The sequence below is a fragment of the Chanos chanos genome, chromosome 11 (assembly GCF_902362185.1).
Source record: "Chanos chanos chromosome 11, fChaCha1.1, whole genome shotgun sequence".
In the NCBI taxonomy this organism is placed as follows: Eukaryota; Metazoa; Chordata; class Actinopteri; order Gonorynchiformes; family Chanidae; genus Chanos; species Chanos chanos.
In genome coordinates this window covers 21,284,580-21,298,830 of record NC_044505.1, presented here as the reverse complement: position 1 = coordinate 21,298,830, position 14,251 = coordinate 21,284,580, and the positions used below count along the sequence as shown (strand labels likewise).

Below are 14,251 nucleotides of genomic sequence, written 5' to 3'. Positions count from 1 at the left end.
TTGTGCTTGGGTCCTGCACCACTCCACTCTTGACACAACATATATTTTCGTTAATAAAACACTTAAATTTTGCACTGCTGCTCCTGTCTCTGTGCCCTTCTCATGACTTGTCACGTCACACAATCCAAGTTTAGGAACTGCATTACTGTTTCAGATCCACTCAGCCTATTGGAGGACAAGTAAAAGCAAAGATAAACGAAACGTAGAGAACAGAACTGTAGTGGCCGACACCATGGGTGCTGCTGTGCAGAGTGGCACAGAGTAGAGTTTGTCTGTAGGCTGCAGGCGGTGAAATGGATGCCAGCCATGCGTCCTGCGGTTGCAGTGACATGCACACCCAGAGGTGACAGGTGGACTGTTGGGGGTCCTCTCAGGCTGGGCATGTGTGGATGGATAGTTTTACAGTGGGACCCACAGTAGGAGAACCGATGAGATTCACATCGTTTTTTTTTTTTTGCTTGAGTGTGTTGACAAGATCCCTGTCACAAGATCAACAGACAAACCCTGTTCTTTTTTTTCTTTGGTTTCACTGTTTTATTATTTTATTGTTTTATTGTTTTGAGACTGCCGTTCGTTTGTGAACTTTGTTTTCTTCCCAAGAAAGCCTAATTCTCCTCATGTCCTGTTGAGGGGAAATGTTGAATGTATGGAACTACTCATGCATATCACCCTGACCTCTACTGCACCTACTATGCCAGCCATGATGTTTATTGTGTGCAGTGAATTACTCTTAATATGTTGCTGTTTTCACTCTTTTGTATGTGATCCACACTGTGGAAACTCCTCTCTCCCAATGAAAGACAGTGTTGTGAATTGGCCCTAGTGGTCTCTTGTTTTACCTTATGTTAATTTTTCCTGCTCAGCCTAACGTTGTTTGGTAAATTTTGACATATACAGAGGTGGCAGAAGTTAAAGTACTTTTGCTAAAAAAAAAAAAAAAATTACTTTAAACAGAGTTAAAATATCCCTCCTGAAGAATACTTAAGTAAGAGTATAATAGTCACTCACTTACAATTAACAAAAACGGTCGTCGGTTTAACTCTACTTAGAGTACCTTTTTTTTTTTAGCAAGAGTGCTTCTACTTTTACTTTTGCCCCCTCTAGAGATCTATTTTGTTCTTCTCATCATTCATTTGATAACCTGTGGTGTCCCCCCTCTCACTCTTGGTCCTTAACGAAGGGGTGCCACAGTGTCTGGCCCCTAAGAGGTTTTTCATAAGTATGTTAAAGCCAGTCAGGTGTGGAATATTAAAGAATATTTAATACATTTACCACTACTCCAGGACTACTTGAATCCAAAATGAATTATTAAAAATTGGTAACTTAAATCAGTTTTATGGTGATATTTAAGTGGGCTGTCAGTTTCATTGATCATGTCTAGTTTATTAGATACAATAATATTACATGCTGAACACGCATGAAGACACAGAGTGGTTAAATTTATGAAGGACAGACACATGATAGACACACCTCACCCACAGCAATGAATACAATAGCTAAACAAAGCTTCTTGAATACACACACACACACCTTGAGTGTGTTTCAGATTAACAAGGATATGACATAGCCCTTACAAGCCTGACACTGAGTGTATGTCTGAAATTTTAGTGCAAGAAATATGTTACATCAACCTTTCAAAAGATGATCATCTCACATGGTGAGTAGGCTCCGTTATAAAAAGTTATTATAATGTTTGCACGCTGGTCTATGTTTTATCTATGTAATGTTGAGTTAGTGTACTGTTACCCTTTAGTTCTCTTGCTAGGGCACTTGTTTCTTGAAAAATGTGGAGGGATAAATATACCACTCAGGTAAAAAACAAATGGGTTATTGGTAATCAACTTAATCAAAATGCTTTATTGATATTACCCTTAAGACCAGTACAGGAGAAAGCATTCTAACCTCATTTTACAACAGCAATGGGATGAACAACTAATAAAATAAATGCAGTGTGTCAGTCACAAAACTTTTATATTGATAAGCTTGTTTTCCTCAACAAAATTTTACATTTATGTGAAATATACTGTAAATGACATGTGGATCTACTGGTTTGACTCATTTATTATAGAAAAGCTAATCATAATGTGGGCGTGGGTGTTTGTCCCTGTACCTTTCTGTCATGCTGAAGGTAAGTCTCTCTCACTATGTTTACACAAAAACCTGTTCAGTATGTTACACTGTTTACCAAGTGACCATAGTTTGATTCTGAAGGAGTGGATTAGGGATTTCTGAACATGTGTGTGCACCTTTTTCTGTCCCAGTTCCAGAGACATTCTCTGTGCTGGTTCCTGATGGTCCAGTTTCAGCCAAGTTGGGATCCTCTGTGGTTTTGCCCTGTAGTCTGTCTCCTTCCTTCAGTGCTGTGGAGTTGGAGGTGCGCTGGCACAGGCCCAATGAATTCAACACCCCAATTTTATTGTACAAGGATCAGAAGATCCAGGAGAGTCCTGTAGACCCTCAGTACAGGGACAGAGTGTCTCTGATAGGGAGTCTGGAGGAGGGGAATGTGTCTCTGAAACTGGAGAACATCACACTGTCAGACAGAGGAGATTATGAGTGTTACGTCAGTAGTGGAACTTGGTACGACAGGGGGAGGGCAATGCTCACAGTAAATGGTAAGTAGATACAGTTGGTCACTGCAAATATTGTCTTGAATTTGTTTGAATTTCTCTGAAAGGTGTAAAAAAAAAAAAAGCACAAAAACTCTGGTCTCAAAAACTCGACCTTTCTGCTGGAATGCTCTGTCAGATACATCAAAGCCTCATTTCTTTCCTGTGTTTCTCATAAATCTGTCACTTTTAAGATCACTGTTCTGAGATTCGCAAGGACATCATTAGACATTTTACGACTTTTATGTCATTGAAACTTGCAGGAATAAAAAAAATGTGATACTATTATATTTGCAGTATTACTCTTTTTACAAAAGAATGAAAACAACCTCTGCTTATTGTTCTTTTTCTCTCAGTCCTGGGCTCTGTTCCAGTCCTCTCTTACACTGAAACAGGAGGAGGATATTTGAATGTCACCTGTGTGTCAGATGGATGGTCACCACAGCCCACAGTAACCTGGAGAGACAGAGACGGGAATGAGATAAAAAAAAATAGTAATGTGATGTATGAGAAAGGTAACGTATTCTTCAATGTAATAAACACGATATAAGAAATACAGACAACACTTTAAAAGGAAAGCAGATTTAAAGCTATGAGGTGTTTTGGTGGTGCTGTGGTAAACTGCATGTCAGGAAAAGATACAGGCCAAGTCTGAAACCACAGACAACCCAACTGCCTGTGTAATTGAAACAAGCTGCTCTCTGCATCATTGTGGTTAGGAACTCCTATGCTATGAGAAATAGCATTGTCCTCAATATGTACTAAATTTCTATAGAAATTTTACTTCCCATGCAGGAAAGGGTGCATATGTTAGCAGTCACTTTCCCATATTGACATAAGGCTCATCAAACTTTGGAAAATACAGGGAGGGTGATTCCAAAGAAGAGAGACTGATTAAAAATAAACTAGGTGTTATATAGAGCATAAACTATGAGTTTAAATTATATGTGCCCTTTTCTTCTTTAATTCTCTGTATCAGATAGTGATGATCTGGTGAGTGTGAGTTCTTGGCTGCTCTTCTCTCCCTCTGAGTCAGAGTGGATCTCCTGCTCTGTCAGTTTATCTGATCAGGAGGAGAGAGAGAGCAGAGTGATGCCACTCAGATCAGAAATATCAAACTCTCTAATGCAAGCAACAGTACAGGAGCCTACAGTATCCAAACCTTGTGAGTCCAACATGATTTTAACAACATAATACAATCATCTATTAACTATAGAAAAACACGCTTAAACGAAAAAGTGCTCATCACCCACAAAATTAGGCTTAATTTCACTTAGTAAGACACATCTGTGTCAGATATACTGACATTTTAAAAACTGAAATCTCTTTGTGTGTTTGTTGAAGCATGGAGAGCATTTATTGTCATGCTGGTCATCAGTCTGTTGGCCTTCAGTGTCTTATTCATCCTCTTCATTTTATACAAGAGGAAAGGTAAGGAGCTCACATTTATATATAGATGAATTCATATACAGTATTTAACCCCACATATTGTAGTGTCAACAAGGAGTTGTCCCTTGGAAAAAAAAGTATTTTAAACAGACCACAATATATGAAAAAAAACACATTCAATTGTCGAGTGTCTTTGGGAACTACATGTTTGAAAATATATGGTAATCTTCTGAACTGTTTCTGTACCATGTTTCATATAAAACTTCATATATCACATTTCAACAGCAGATCCTAAGAAGCCAGTGGGCACAGAACCAGCAGGTATGTGACAGTGATTTATATAGACCTGGGTAGTTCCCTAGAACACTTAAATGCCCAATTTGTAAGCTCTTAGTAATGACAGCAGTTTTCTCCCCTCATAAGCAATCTGAAAACTACTTTTATGTCGGTTATTAGATTAGATGATTAGATCTATCTTATCTTGCCACTCTAAATGAAGATCAGAACTTTCAATTCGATAGAAACATGTTCTTTTATCTCTGGGACATCACTTTATAATTTTAACAGTATACTCTATTACTTTGTTAATACACTCTTTTTTAGTATAGACCCACTTATGCTAAATATTTGTGTGATATCATGATTTACAGTATCCTAAACACATCTCAGAGAAAATCAAAAAATACTGTTGTTTATCCTGCCCTGTGATTTTGTGTGTGTGTGTGTGTGTGTGTGTGTGTGTGTGTGTGTGTGTGTGTGTGTGTGTGTGTGTGTGTGTGTGTGCGCGTGTGTGTGTGTGTGTGTGTGTGTGTGTGTGAAGAGACAAGATGTAAAAAATGTGGGAAGAAACCAGAAACTGCAGACAAAGAGACTAATACAGACACAGGAACAAACCCTTATACAAACACAGGTAAATCTCCATCATAAAAGTTAACCATGACCTTCACTCACATTTACAGACTCACATTTACAGTAAATACAACCCACAGGTATCAAACAATTAAAGTAATGTATCAGAATAAAAAATGAGTTTGGACATTCACAGATCAAAAGCATTTCAGTACAAAGATGTATTACAAAATGATTCATGTCTCTTTTTGTACAGATTGGAATAACATGCATCTTTGTAAAGGTAAGATCATACAGCATTAATCTTTAACTCATATGAGATATAAACTCTGAGTTGTGCTTGATACATTTTCTTTCTCTTAATTTAATCCCTCAGAGAATCTCACAATGGACACATCTACATGCCACAAAGCTCTGACAGTTAGAAACAATGGAAAGGAAGTGAGTTTTGTAAAACCATTATTCCAGAATAACAGTCCTTCAGAGCTCATGGTTGATGTTCTGTGTGAAGAGAAGTTTGAGTCAGGCTGTCACTACTGGGAGGTGATTGTGTTAGACAGACAGAAAGCTGTTCCACTGAATCTGTCCTGGTATGTCGGTGTGACTTCTCATGAAGAACAGAAAAGAAAGAAAGAGCCATTAACTCCAGAGAATGGTTACTGGGTTCTCCAGTATGAAAGAGGGAAAGGATTCTATGTAAATACAGGCCTTCCAGTCCCAGTGTTAGTAAGAGACTCATTCTCAACACTGGGGGTGTATTTAGACATGTATAAGAACACACTGTCTTTCTATGATGTAGATTCAAAATCACATCTTTACACTTTCACTGATGTTAAGTCTGAAAATGTATTGATTCCTTTGTTCAGTCCTGGAAACAGATGTGATCATTCTCTCACACTAAAGTAAACTGGAGATAAATGACTATAGGAGAGAACAGAGGATAGATGGAAATGGTTTGAATGTGACAATGTGTGTTTACTATGAGAATTATATGTCACAGTCTAGTGAAAAGTATCCATGACATGTTTATCTCCCACATAAAATAGAAGAGTATAGAGTACAGGTTACTGTTTCCTGTATTGGTATATACCAAAATGACTTACCTAAGGGGTTCATTTTCAATTTAATGACAATCCTAGGAAGTCGGCTCACAGGAGAATAAAATAATCTGTATTTATATTTTACTTCTCTGTTGACACAATGAGCTGTTAACAGGATGAAACACTGCCCAGTTCCTCCTTATGGAATTTATGACAACATATTGAAAGTTGTGTGTAATGTTAATACTCATGATATATAGAATGGAGCATCATGTGGAAAAATAAACATCACACATGTCATTTACAGGACTCATCACAGATTATAGTTTTTTTTTCTGATGATGCTTTATGAAGGCACTTATGAAGATGACAAAACTGGCTGATTGTAGATGAAAAGATGAAGATTATTGGGACCATTATATTTCTTTGTCTCCTCACTAATTTGAGTGTATATAAAATTAAATTGACTTTCTTCCTCAACATCACTCTGTACTTTTCTTTTTTCTTTGTTTGATGTTCAGTCTGTCAACTTGCTGACCAGCATATTTCATCCATATTACACATAAAAGCAACTAAAACATTTTTTTTTTCTGTGCAACATCCTCTTTTAACAAACTACCCTACAGATCAGTTGGTGTTTATACTTTACAGTTTTAATTACCTGAATGAGAAGATCTCTGTCTGAACAGTGCAAGTCCTTCATTTCATTCACATAGGACATATGATTTTAAAATGGTTTTCTAACACAATTCTAACAGGACTCATTATTTTTCACAAGTATTTTTTGAAAGGCAGGATGGCAAAATTCAAGACTGAAACACACAGCTGTATCCAAATGTAAAGTCAGAATTTGTAAAGTAGTGGTGACTTTGGCACAAGGGATTTATAGAGAAGGTCTGTGGTCAGGTCAAAAAAATGTTTTACATTTTGAGGTCTTCCTTGAAAAATGGGGTGTTTTTTAACTTGTAGATGATGTTGTCCAATCCATGTTTCACAGTAAGATTACAGCTCTGTGTTAATCTCAGAGAGCAAACTCTAATTGGAAGTGTCTGCCTCATGGTAAAACTGAAAACTGAAAGACAATATATGTTACCCTTATCTCATCAATGTGGAAACCAACACCTTGTCACGTTTCTCCTGACAGGGACATCACATATTTCAAATAATATTCTGATTTTTATTGCTGTATATTCAGAATTTTAAAACAGTGACTGGTGCCATGACAGGCTTACAGTGGCACATTAATGCAGGCAGTGTTATAAACAAATACTTCACATTCACAAAACAGCCAGTGTGATTTAGGTGTTACTGTAATGTGACAAGACCCCATTATGTAATATATTCACCTTTTTTTCTTTTCAGTTAAACGCAGATACTTAATAATTACACTATACACCAAAGCAAACAATGCTGTCATTACACACTGCAACACTAGGAAATAGAACAATGCAATGACAATGTTATCATCACCAACTCAATGCATCATAAATGAAACTATCAGATAGTGACAGTTTAGTCAGCATAGTTATTTCCACATGATAAGACAACATTTAAACCCAACACAAATTAATTAAAAGAGATGAAAGTACCCGGAGGTCATCCTGACCTTGTCCTCTCTCAAATCAAACTCCTGCTGCAGTTCACTCATCATATTTTCTCAAGACTTGGAGAAACACCACTCAGTCCATGGCCATCACTGGGCAGCCCTTGAACAAGGCACTGAACCCCAATGCTCCCCGGGCGCATGGAATGCTGCCCACTGCTCCTGCGTCTGGTGTGTGTTCACTGCTGGTGTGTTGGATAGATTAAATGCACTATGCACTGTTCATAGTGTGTGTGTGCAATCACGGAGACTTTACTTAAACTTAATCAAAATGACCGATACTATGCTTCCAGAACTGCCATCAATCAGTTTCCTCATTGGTCATAACTCATTTTCAAAGCCGCTTATCCTACTGGAGCGTATCACAGCGTTCATTGTACGAGAGGCGGGAAACACCCTGGACAGGTCACCAGTCCATTACAGGGCCAACACACAGACAAACACACTCACACACACAAATTCATACCCAGGCGCAATTTAGTGACTCCAGTTCTTGGCTGGGTGGCCAGGGTCCTCTCGGTGCGAAGTTTGCATGCTCTCCCTGTTTGCTCTGGTTCCTCCCACAGTCTAAAGACATGCAGGTTAGGTGAATTCTTTTTTGTTCTTATTTTTGATTTTATTTCATTTCATTTGGCAAAAAGGTTTTCACTTTTTATCTGATGAATATAAATTAATCAATAAAATGCAAAGTTTCTCTTGAAAGGCGTGGCCTGCGAGGAGCGGCACAATAACTCATTTGGGGGGGGGGGGGGTTGTTGATGCGACTTAACGCTGACTCTGGACATACAAGACCTCCAGATTTTCAAGGACAAAGGAAAAGACAACTCTCCACTAATTACATTCCATCTGACTGAATAAGTCAGTAACTCATGTGGTCCTATATATTTGTGGAGTCAGTATGATGAGAAAAGCATATTTCACTACTGAAGATGCAGTGTTGAACTTTCTGTTAATGTTATAGCAATCACAAGCCATTTAACAAACAGCAGCATCGTATCCTGGGAAAAAAAAGAAGAAGCTCAGATTCATGAGGTAGCTGTGACTGACGCGCAGGGATTTTGTGGAGAGTGCATTTCTTTTTGATAAAGAAAATGACAAAGGAATTATCGAGTTGCTGACTGTAAATTATCTGTAATTTTTTTTAGATTTGTGATTCATGTAGACCTTTAAAAACACCATGAAATAACATGTGATGAAATTTTGTGTGAACCATTTGACTGAAATTGTGTGTGACCTCGAGAGGGAACCACAAACTGAAAGCGGAAGTACACCAAGCTCATCGAACACAAATTGCCTGAGATTAAGATTTGCAGGCTTGAAACTGGGATCCTCTGTGGTTTTGCCCTGTAGTCTCTCTGCATCACTCAGTGCTATGGAGCTGGAGGTGCGCTGGCACAGGCGCAAGACGTTCAACACCCCAATTCTGATACACAATGAGCCAGAACTACAAGAAATCTCTTTAGACCCTGAGTATAGAGGCAGAGTGTCTCTGATAGAGAGTCTGGAGGAGGGAATGTGTCTCTGAAACTGAAGAACATCACACTGTCAGATAGAGGAGATTATAAGTGTCATATCAGTAGTGGGGAACTGGTATGACATCGGTAGGACATCATTCATTGTAAAAGGTGAGTGATTAACGATTACCCACAATGCCTTGGATTTCTCTGAACTATAAAAGATAGTGAGAAGACTTTGTTTCCAAATAACCACCATTCACTCGGAATAGAAATGTTTATTTATGAAGAGACGGAAATGTTTATTTACAAATTATATATACATATGCATAGCTATGCCTGTGCTTATCTGAGAAAACTGGAAATCCACATCATATATAACTCACTGTTTGTCTACCTGTGATCTTGTCTACTTTTGTCCAGCTGTGACTTTCTTTTTCTGTTACTTGGCTGGCAGAAAATTGCCAAAGGATGTGAACATGCTCACTAAGACCCATCATGTGAATTCTCATTACCTGTGTTTGGGATCATGGAGAGAAGATTTGAGTGTTTTTCTTGGTCTTTCATATCACTATCTTCATCAATATATTTATTGTCGGTCTATTATAAAAGAACTTCCCTTCAGTGTTAAATGCTAAAATAAACTGAACTCCTGTCTATGAGTAGCAGCTCTGTCACTTGCAGAACAAATTGTGACTCATGTCCTTTGAGAATTGCCTTCTGCTAAGGGCCTCCTAAATGCAAGAAAGCCACACACTTGTGCATTCATTGCCTAAAAGTAATATTGATATTAATATCTTAATATGACTATGTTAATAAGCTGCTCACTGTCGCACTGTCCTTGTTTCATCATAGTAAACCATAGGGCAGAGAGCTTCGCCAAAAAATTCAGAGAATTTTCAGGAACATTTTATTTTACACTTTACTAACTACCAGGTATTAACTAGGTACTGAGATGGTAATAAAACACAGTTATTAGGATAGATAGTTTCCTGGTATGTACCCAGAGACCTACTAGGAGACTAGATGGCAACAACCCTAACCCTACCCTAACCATAACCATCTAATTCCTTATAGGTTTCCATGTACTTCCTAGATAATAACTTAGCGCTCACTATACATTTCTAATGGGTACTTTCCGAATAATATATTTTGTTGTCATCTAGTTTCCTTGTAGGTTTCTACGTACTTACCAGTAAGTTCTATGGTACTTCTGATCCAGTTTTTATTTATTTATTTATTTATTTTTTTGGCATTTTCCTATTTACTGTATTTATATTACTATCTACAGGGTCAAAAATGAACTTTTTGGTCTATCTGCCAATGGCTAGTAAACTGAAAAAAAAAATTCCCGGCCAAAAGATTTTTCAACCGGCCATAGAACTGTATAAGATCAGGCATGTAGCCAGCGGAAGGGCCATGCCTAACCCCGCCCGAGAGATGTATAGACCCCCCGAGTTAGGAAGGAATTATTTAATTTAATGCTGAAAAAAAAATGTTACTGTTTGTTAATTTGCTTGATAACATAACTACAATATCACAAACGCTCCTGAAATAAAGAAAATGTGTTCTATTTTTTCTTTTGTACAGCCAAATGCCTAATGGGTTTGACTGATATCTGTATTAGCCAATTAACAAGCTTGGTTTTGACTCTATAGTTCCAGCGATGTAAATCTTCAACAGGAGATAGCAGCTGGGTTGTCACACAACACGTTCGTGTATTTTAAGTGTATTCACGTAAGGAAATGGCTAAGGAAATGTCTGTGTGCGTTTCCATCAACTGTGTTATGCGAATTAAAAACGTAGGTTACACTCTCCTCATCGTGGGAGGAGCTGTGAACTGCCGTGGGATTAAAACTCGTCTAGGGCAATTTAAACGGAAATACCTGGTAAAATCGCAACAGCCTGCTGGTTGATGCGACTAAACCTGCTTCCGTCATTTTACCCTATGCTAATCACCTCTTTCTAGCGAACACATTTCTTATTCGATTTAAAAGGTTTGATGCGAAGTTTAAGTCTTAATTTGCATAAAATACTTGGATGGACACCCAACTAGTGTGACAGGGCATACGTTTTGCACACTAGTTCTGGTTAAAGTGTGCTTGATGAATAGCGTAAAAGTGCGGCAGTATTTTGTGGTTTATATGTCGTTTAAGTGCAAAGAACGGAAGATTGGACTGGCTTATTGAGTATGCAACAGTGGCAGTACAGGTGTCTGGTCTGTCACTTAGTTCAGCAGTAGGTTATCTAGAATGTGCAGGTTAGTGATGGACTGTGAGTGAAAGTTGTGCCCCCGCAGTTCTGCCGAGGCCCGTCCGAAAATACATTTCTTGCTACTCCAATAGATATGAGGTCGTTAAAGTCAATGCTATTGCTAATTACCCGGTGGGCGGTTGACAGCGAGGGTCAGTCAAATAATTCCGAAACGTAGTCAATCAATTTAAGTGTTTTAGTGATGAAAGTTTGTAGTTATGTAGGCCTATTTCAACAACCCGCTAATGGCGACTGACTTATTTTATTCACCAACGTAGATTTTCACTCGCATTTGTCGAGTGGCGGGTGCTAATTTTAGACCCTGACCATCTCATTTCCTTGTTAATACCTGGTAATTAGCGGACTGTAACAAAATTCGGTAACGCTTTATCTTTTATCAGATTCCTGGTTACCACACGCGTGTAGATAGGTTGCATTTGATGTGATCTCACAAAAGCGTTATTATACATCATAATGTCGCTCAGTTCTGAATTAATATGACATGATCCTATCTCAGTGTCAAGGAATAGCAAACTGTGACGTAGAAAAAAGTGGATAACGTTAGGATTATTTATTTATTTATTATCAAATTTCAGTGTAATATCTCGGAAATAAAAATCTCAAAGTGAACTTTCTTCAGCAGTGCAGTATGACATAAAACTATCACTTAATATGTCGTATTTACTGTGTGATACCTTAAATTACAATTTAACCGCAACCATTTTTTCATTTAGGCCTACCCCCTTAGTCTCTTTCAGGTTGCACACTATCCTTTTGCTCGCTAGATGGCAATAGAGAGTTGTGAAATCACTGTGCTGTCATAGCAACCAGAAACGCCAGTACAGAGAAAGCGTTGAGCATTTGACGACACAAAATGGGTGTCTGTTGGGTTTTGACAAAGCTGTGAAATTAAATAAAAGCTCCACATGTATCTTTAAGCCCAATCATACAGTTCCTCATTTACTTTGGTGATAAACTGAGTTGTGATGATACAAAGAATGCCACATCTGTGTGTTTATGTGTAAGCCATCTCAGGCTAAACTAGGGGTGCCCAACCTTTTTTGAAGCAAGATCTACTTTTAAAGTTGCCAGTCTGCCGAGATCCACCAGTAATTCGAGGGCAGTTTGATTCATTTTAGTGAAACGATTCTTTCAAACAATTTTAGAAACTGAACCGGGTTTATTAGGGTTTTTGAGTTATGACTGTTTTGCACTTCTGGTGCGTTTCCTCGCTTATGGCACTCGCTGAAGCGTTACGTTGAACGCAAAAGTCCGTGTACAGATCTAATGTTAATAAAATAATCACTCAAACTGTGCATAATTTCAATGAAGCTATTTATTTCTTCTTTGCAAATGTTCCCTTTATACTGTATTTACATTCATGTAAATTTACATACTCACATGTATTTATTCAACACGTTAGTTCAACATGCATGTCCTTAAAACTCTTTATTTATTTCTTTTGAACAAACAGTGCTATTGTTTAATTGTTGAAAAAAAAGTCTAATATCAAATTTTTAATCAATTAACATCAACCATACTTTGCATTTATTAGCTACACAAAAGTTTCTATTCTATAAGTGAGCCAGAGTGTCTTTCAGCTTCTTACTTACTTGTTTCCAAACTGTCAAAGAAGTATCTACTAGCTAGGCCTTCTGGGATACTAGAATGGTGTATCCACTGAATTGACAGAATGACCCAGAACATGAGTTAAGTCTTCGAGTGTCTTTGGGTAGAATCGTCTGCTCTGCTGCATGGACCGTTGAACTCAAGCTTTCGAACTCAAGCTGTCCAAATTTGAACTTGAGCATCCCGGCTACAGAGCTGTAGAAGGCTCATGGTCAAGACACCACAGTGGTTTTACTAAATTCAGATCCTTTTGTTTGTAATACAAAGATTACAAATAATGACTTAACTGGGGTAAACATAAACACTTGTCAGTTTAGTAAGTTAATTTGTCTATTTTCTTAGGAGATGTTACTGCAACCTGTTGTTTTGGGTTCATTAGTCCACACTACTTGCTCTTCGTTGATTGTTATTAGCACATTCCTGTGTGCACTGTGAAGTGATACCAAAGGTTTCTGACCAGTTGCATGCAGTTGACTGGGAGCAGCTGAGTCAGAAAAGAAGAACAACTTGGTTGTGCTGGTGAGCCGGCATGAACGACTCACTAAAAAGGGTTGTTCAAAAAGCATGACTTGTTCGCGAACTGCACACCACTACTACCAGTCCAAATAGGGAGCTGTAGCCATCACTGATTGCCTACCTATGCATTTAATGTGCACACAACAAATAGAAATGTAATCCAGATACAATAAAAGGTAGCTCTCCCTCTACTGCATTCCTTATGAAGTAATGGATTAAAAAAACATTTGGCTGCTTTTTTACTTATCATGGAGCACAATAAGCCATGGAACACTGTATCCGTTTTCTTGGGGGGGGGGGGGTACATTTGAGTATGTTACTTTGGGGGGCAACAATATATATATATATATATATGGAAACATTTGCACTGACAAAACAAGCCAGTTACTGTCAATTATCCTTTCAGTGGAAGTTTATTACCTACAAACAACAATGCACAACAAAGGAAAAAAAGTTTTACAAAACACATTTTCAATTCAGTTTTGAATTGAAATCACACAATGGCTCTAACACAATGGCTCTAAAAGAGATTGCCATCATTCAAAACATTGTTATAAAGTACAGCAAAATGTACAACAAAAATACAGCATTTAATATTCCATAAAACAGAGAAAGAGTCACGGCTGCCTTGTCATTAGGTTCTACACCAATTCAGCTTTACTGTGTGTGGAAGTCAAAAAAGCATTTTTTTCTCAGAGAAAAACCAGAGAAACAAAGAAAAACTTCATACTTCATGCACTTGACCTTGATGATGCCCTTGCCTCCCGGGAATTTGCACCTCCCTCTGCTCCCATTGTAGACAGGCCAGTGGTCTGTGTTGTCCAGACAGACAGGGGCTGGTGGTATGGGTGCAAAACGACCTCTTTTTCGTTTCCTTGCCTCAACACTTAGAGAAGTCCTTCCCCTCCT

General features: G+C 38.1%; 1 protein-coding gene across 1 annotated transcript; it reads left to right on the top strand.

Annotated features, from left to right (window-relative positions):
- The first annotated feature begins 2,082 nt into the window (after positions 1–2,082).
- On the top strand, positions 2,083–9,015 carry LOC115823835 (putative selection and upkeep of intraepithelial T-cells protein 1 homolog). The gene is made up of 7 exons (XM_030787858.1): positions 2,083–2,128; positions 2,262–2,615; positions 2,966–3,124; positions 3,589–3,713; positions 3,950–4,040; positions 5,224–5,437; positions 8,859–9,015. The coding sequence occupies exons 1-7, from the start codon at positions 2,083–2,085 to the stop codon at positions 9,013–9,015; spliced, it is 1,146 nt and encodes a 381-aa protein (XP_030643718.1).
- The last annotated feature ends 5,236 nt before the right edge of the window (positions 9,016–14,251 follow it).

Coding starts and splice junctions, on each gene's coding strand:
- LOC115823835 (XM_030787858.1), top strand. CDS start 2,083: ATGTGGGCGTGGGTGTTTGTCCCTGTACCTTTCTGTCATGCTGAAG. Junction 3,714..3,949: donor GCAGAGTGATGCCACTCAGA/TCAGAAATATCA, acceptor TGTGTGTTTGTT/GAAGCATGGAGAGCATTTAT. Junction 5,438..8,858: donor GTTCCACTGAATCTGTCCTG/GTATGTCGGTGT, acceptor TGCATCACTCAG/TGCTATGGAGCTGGAGGTGC.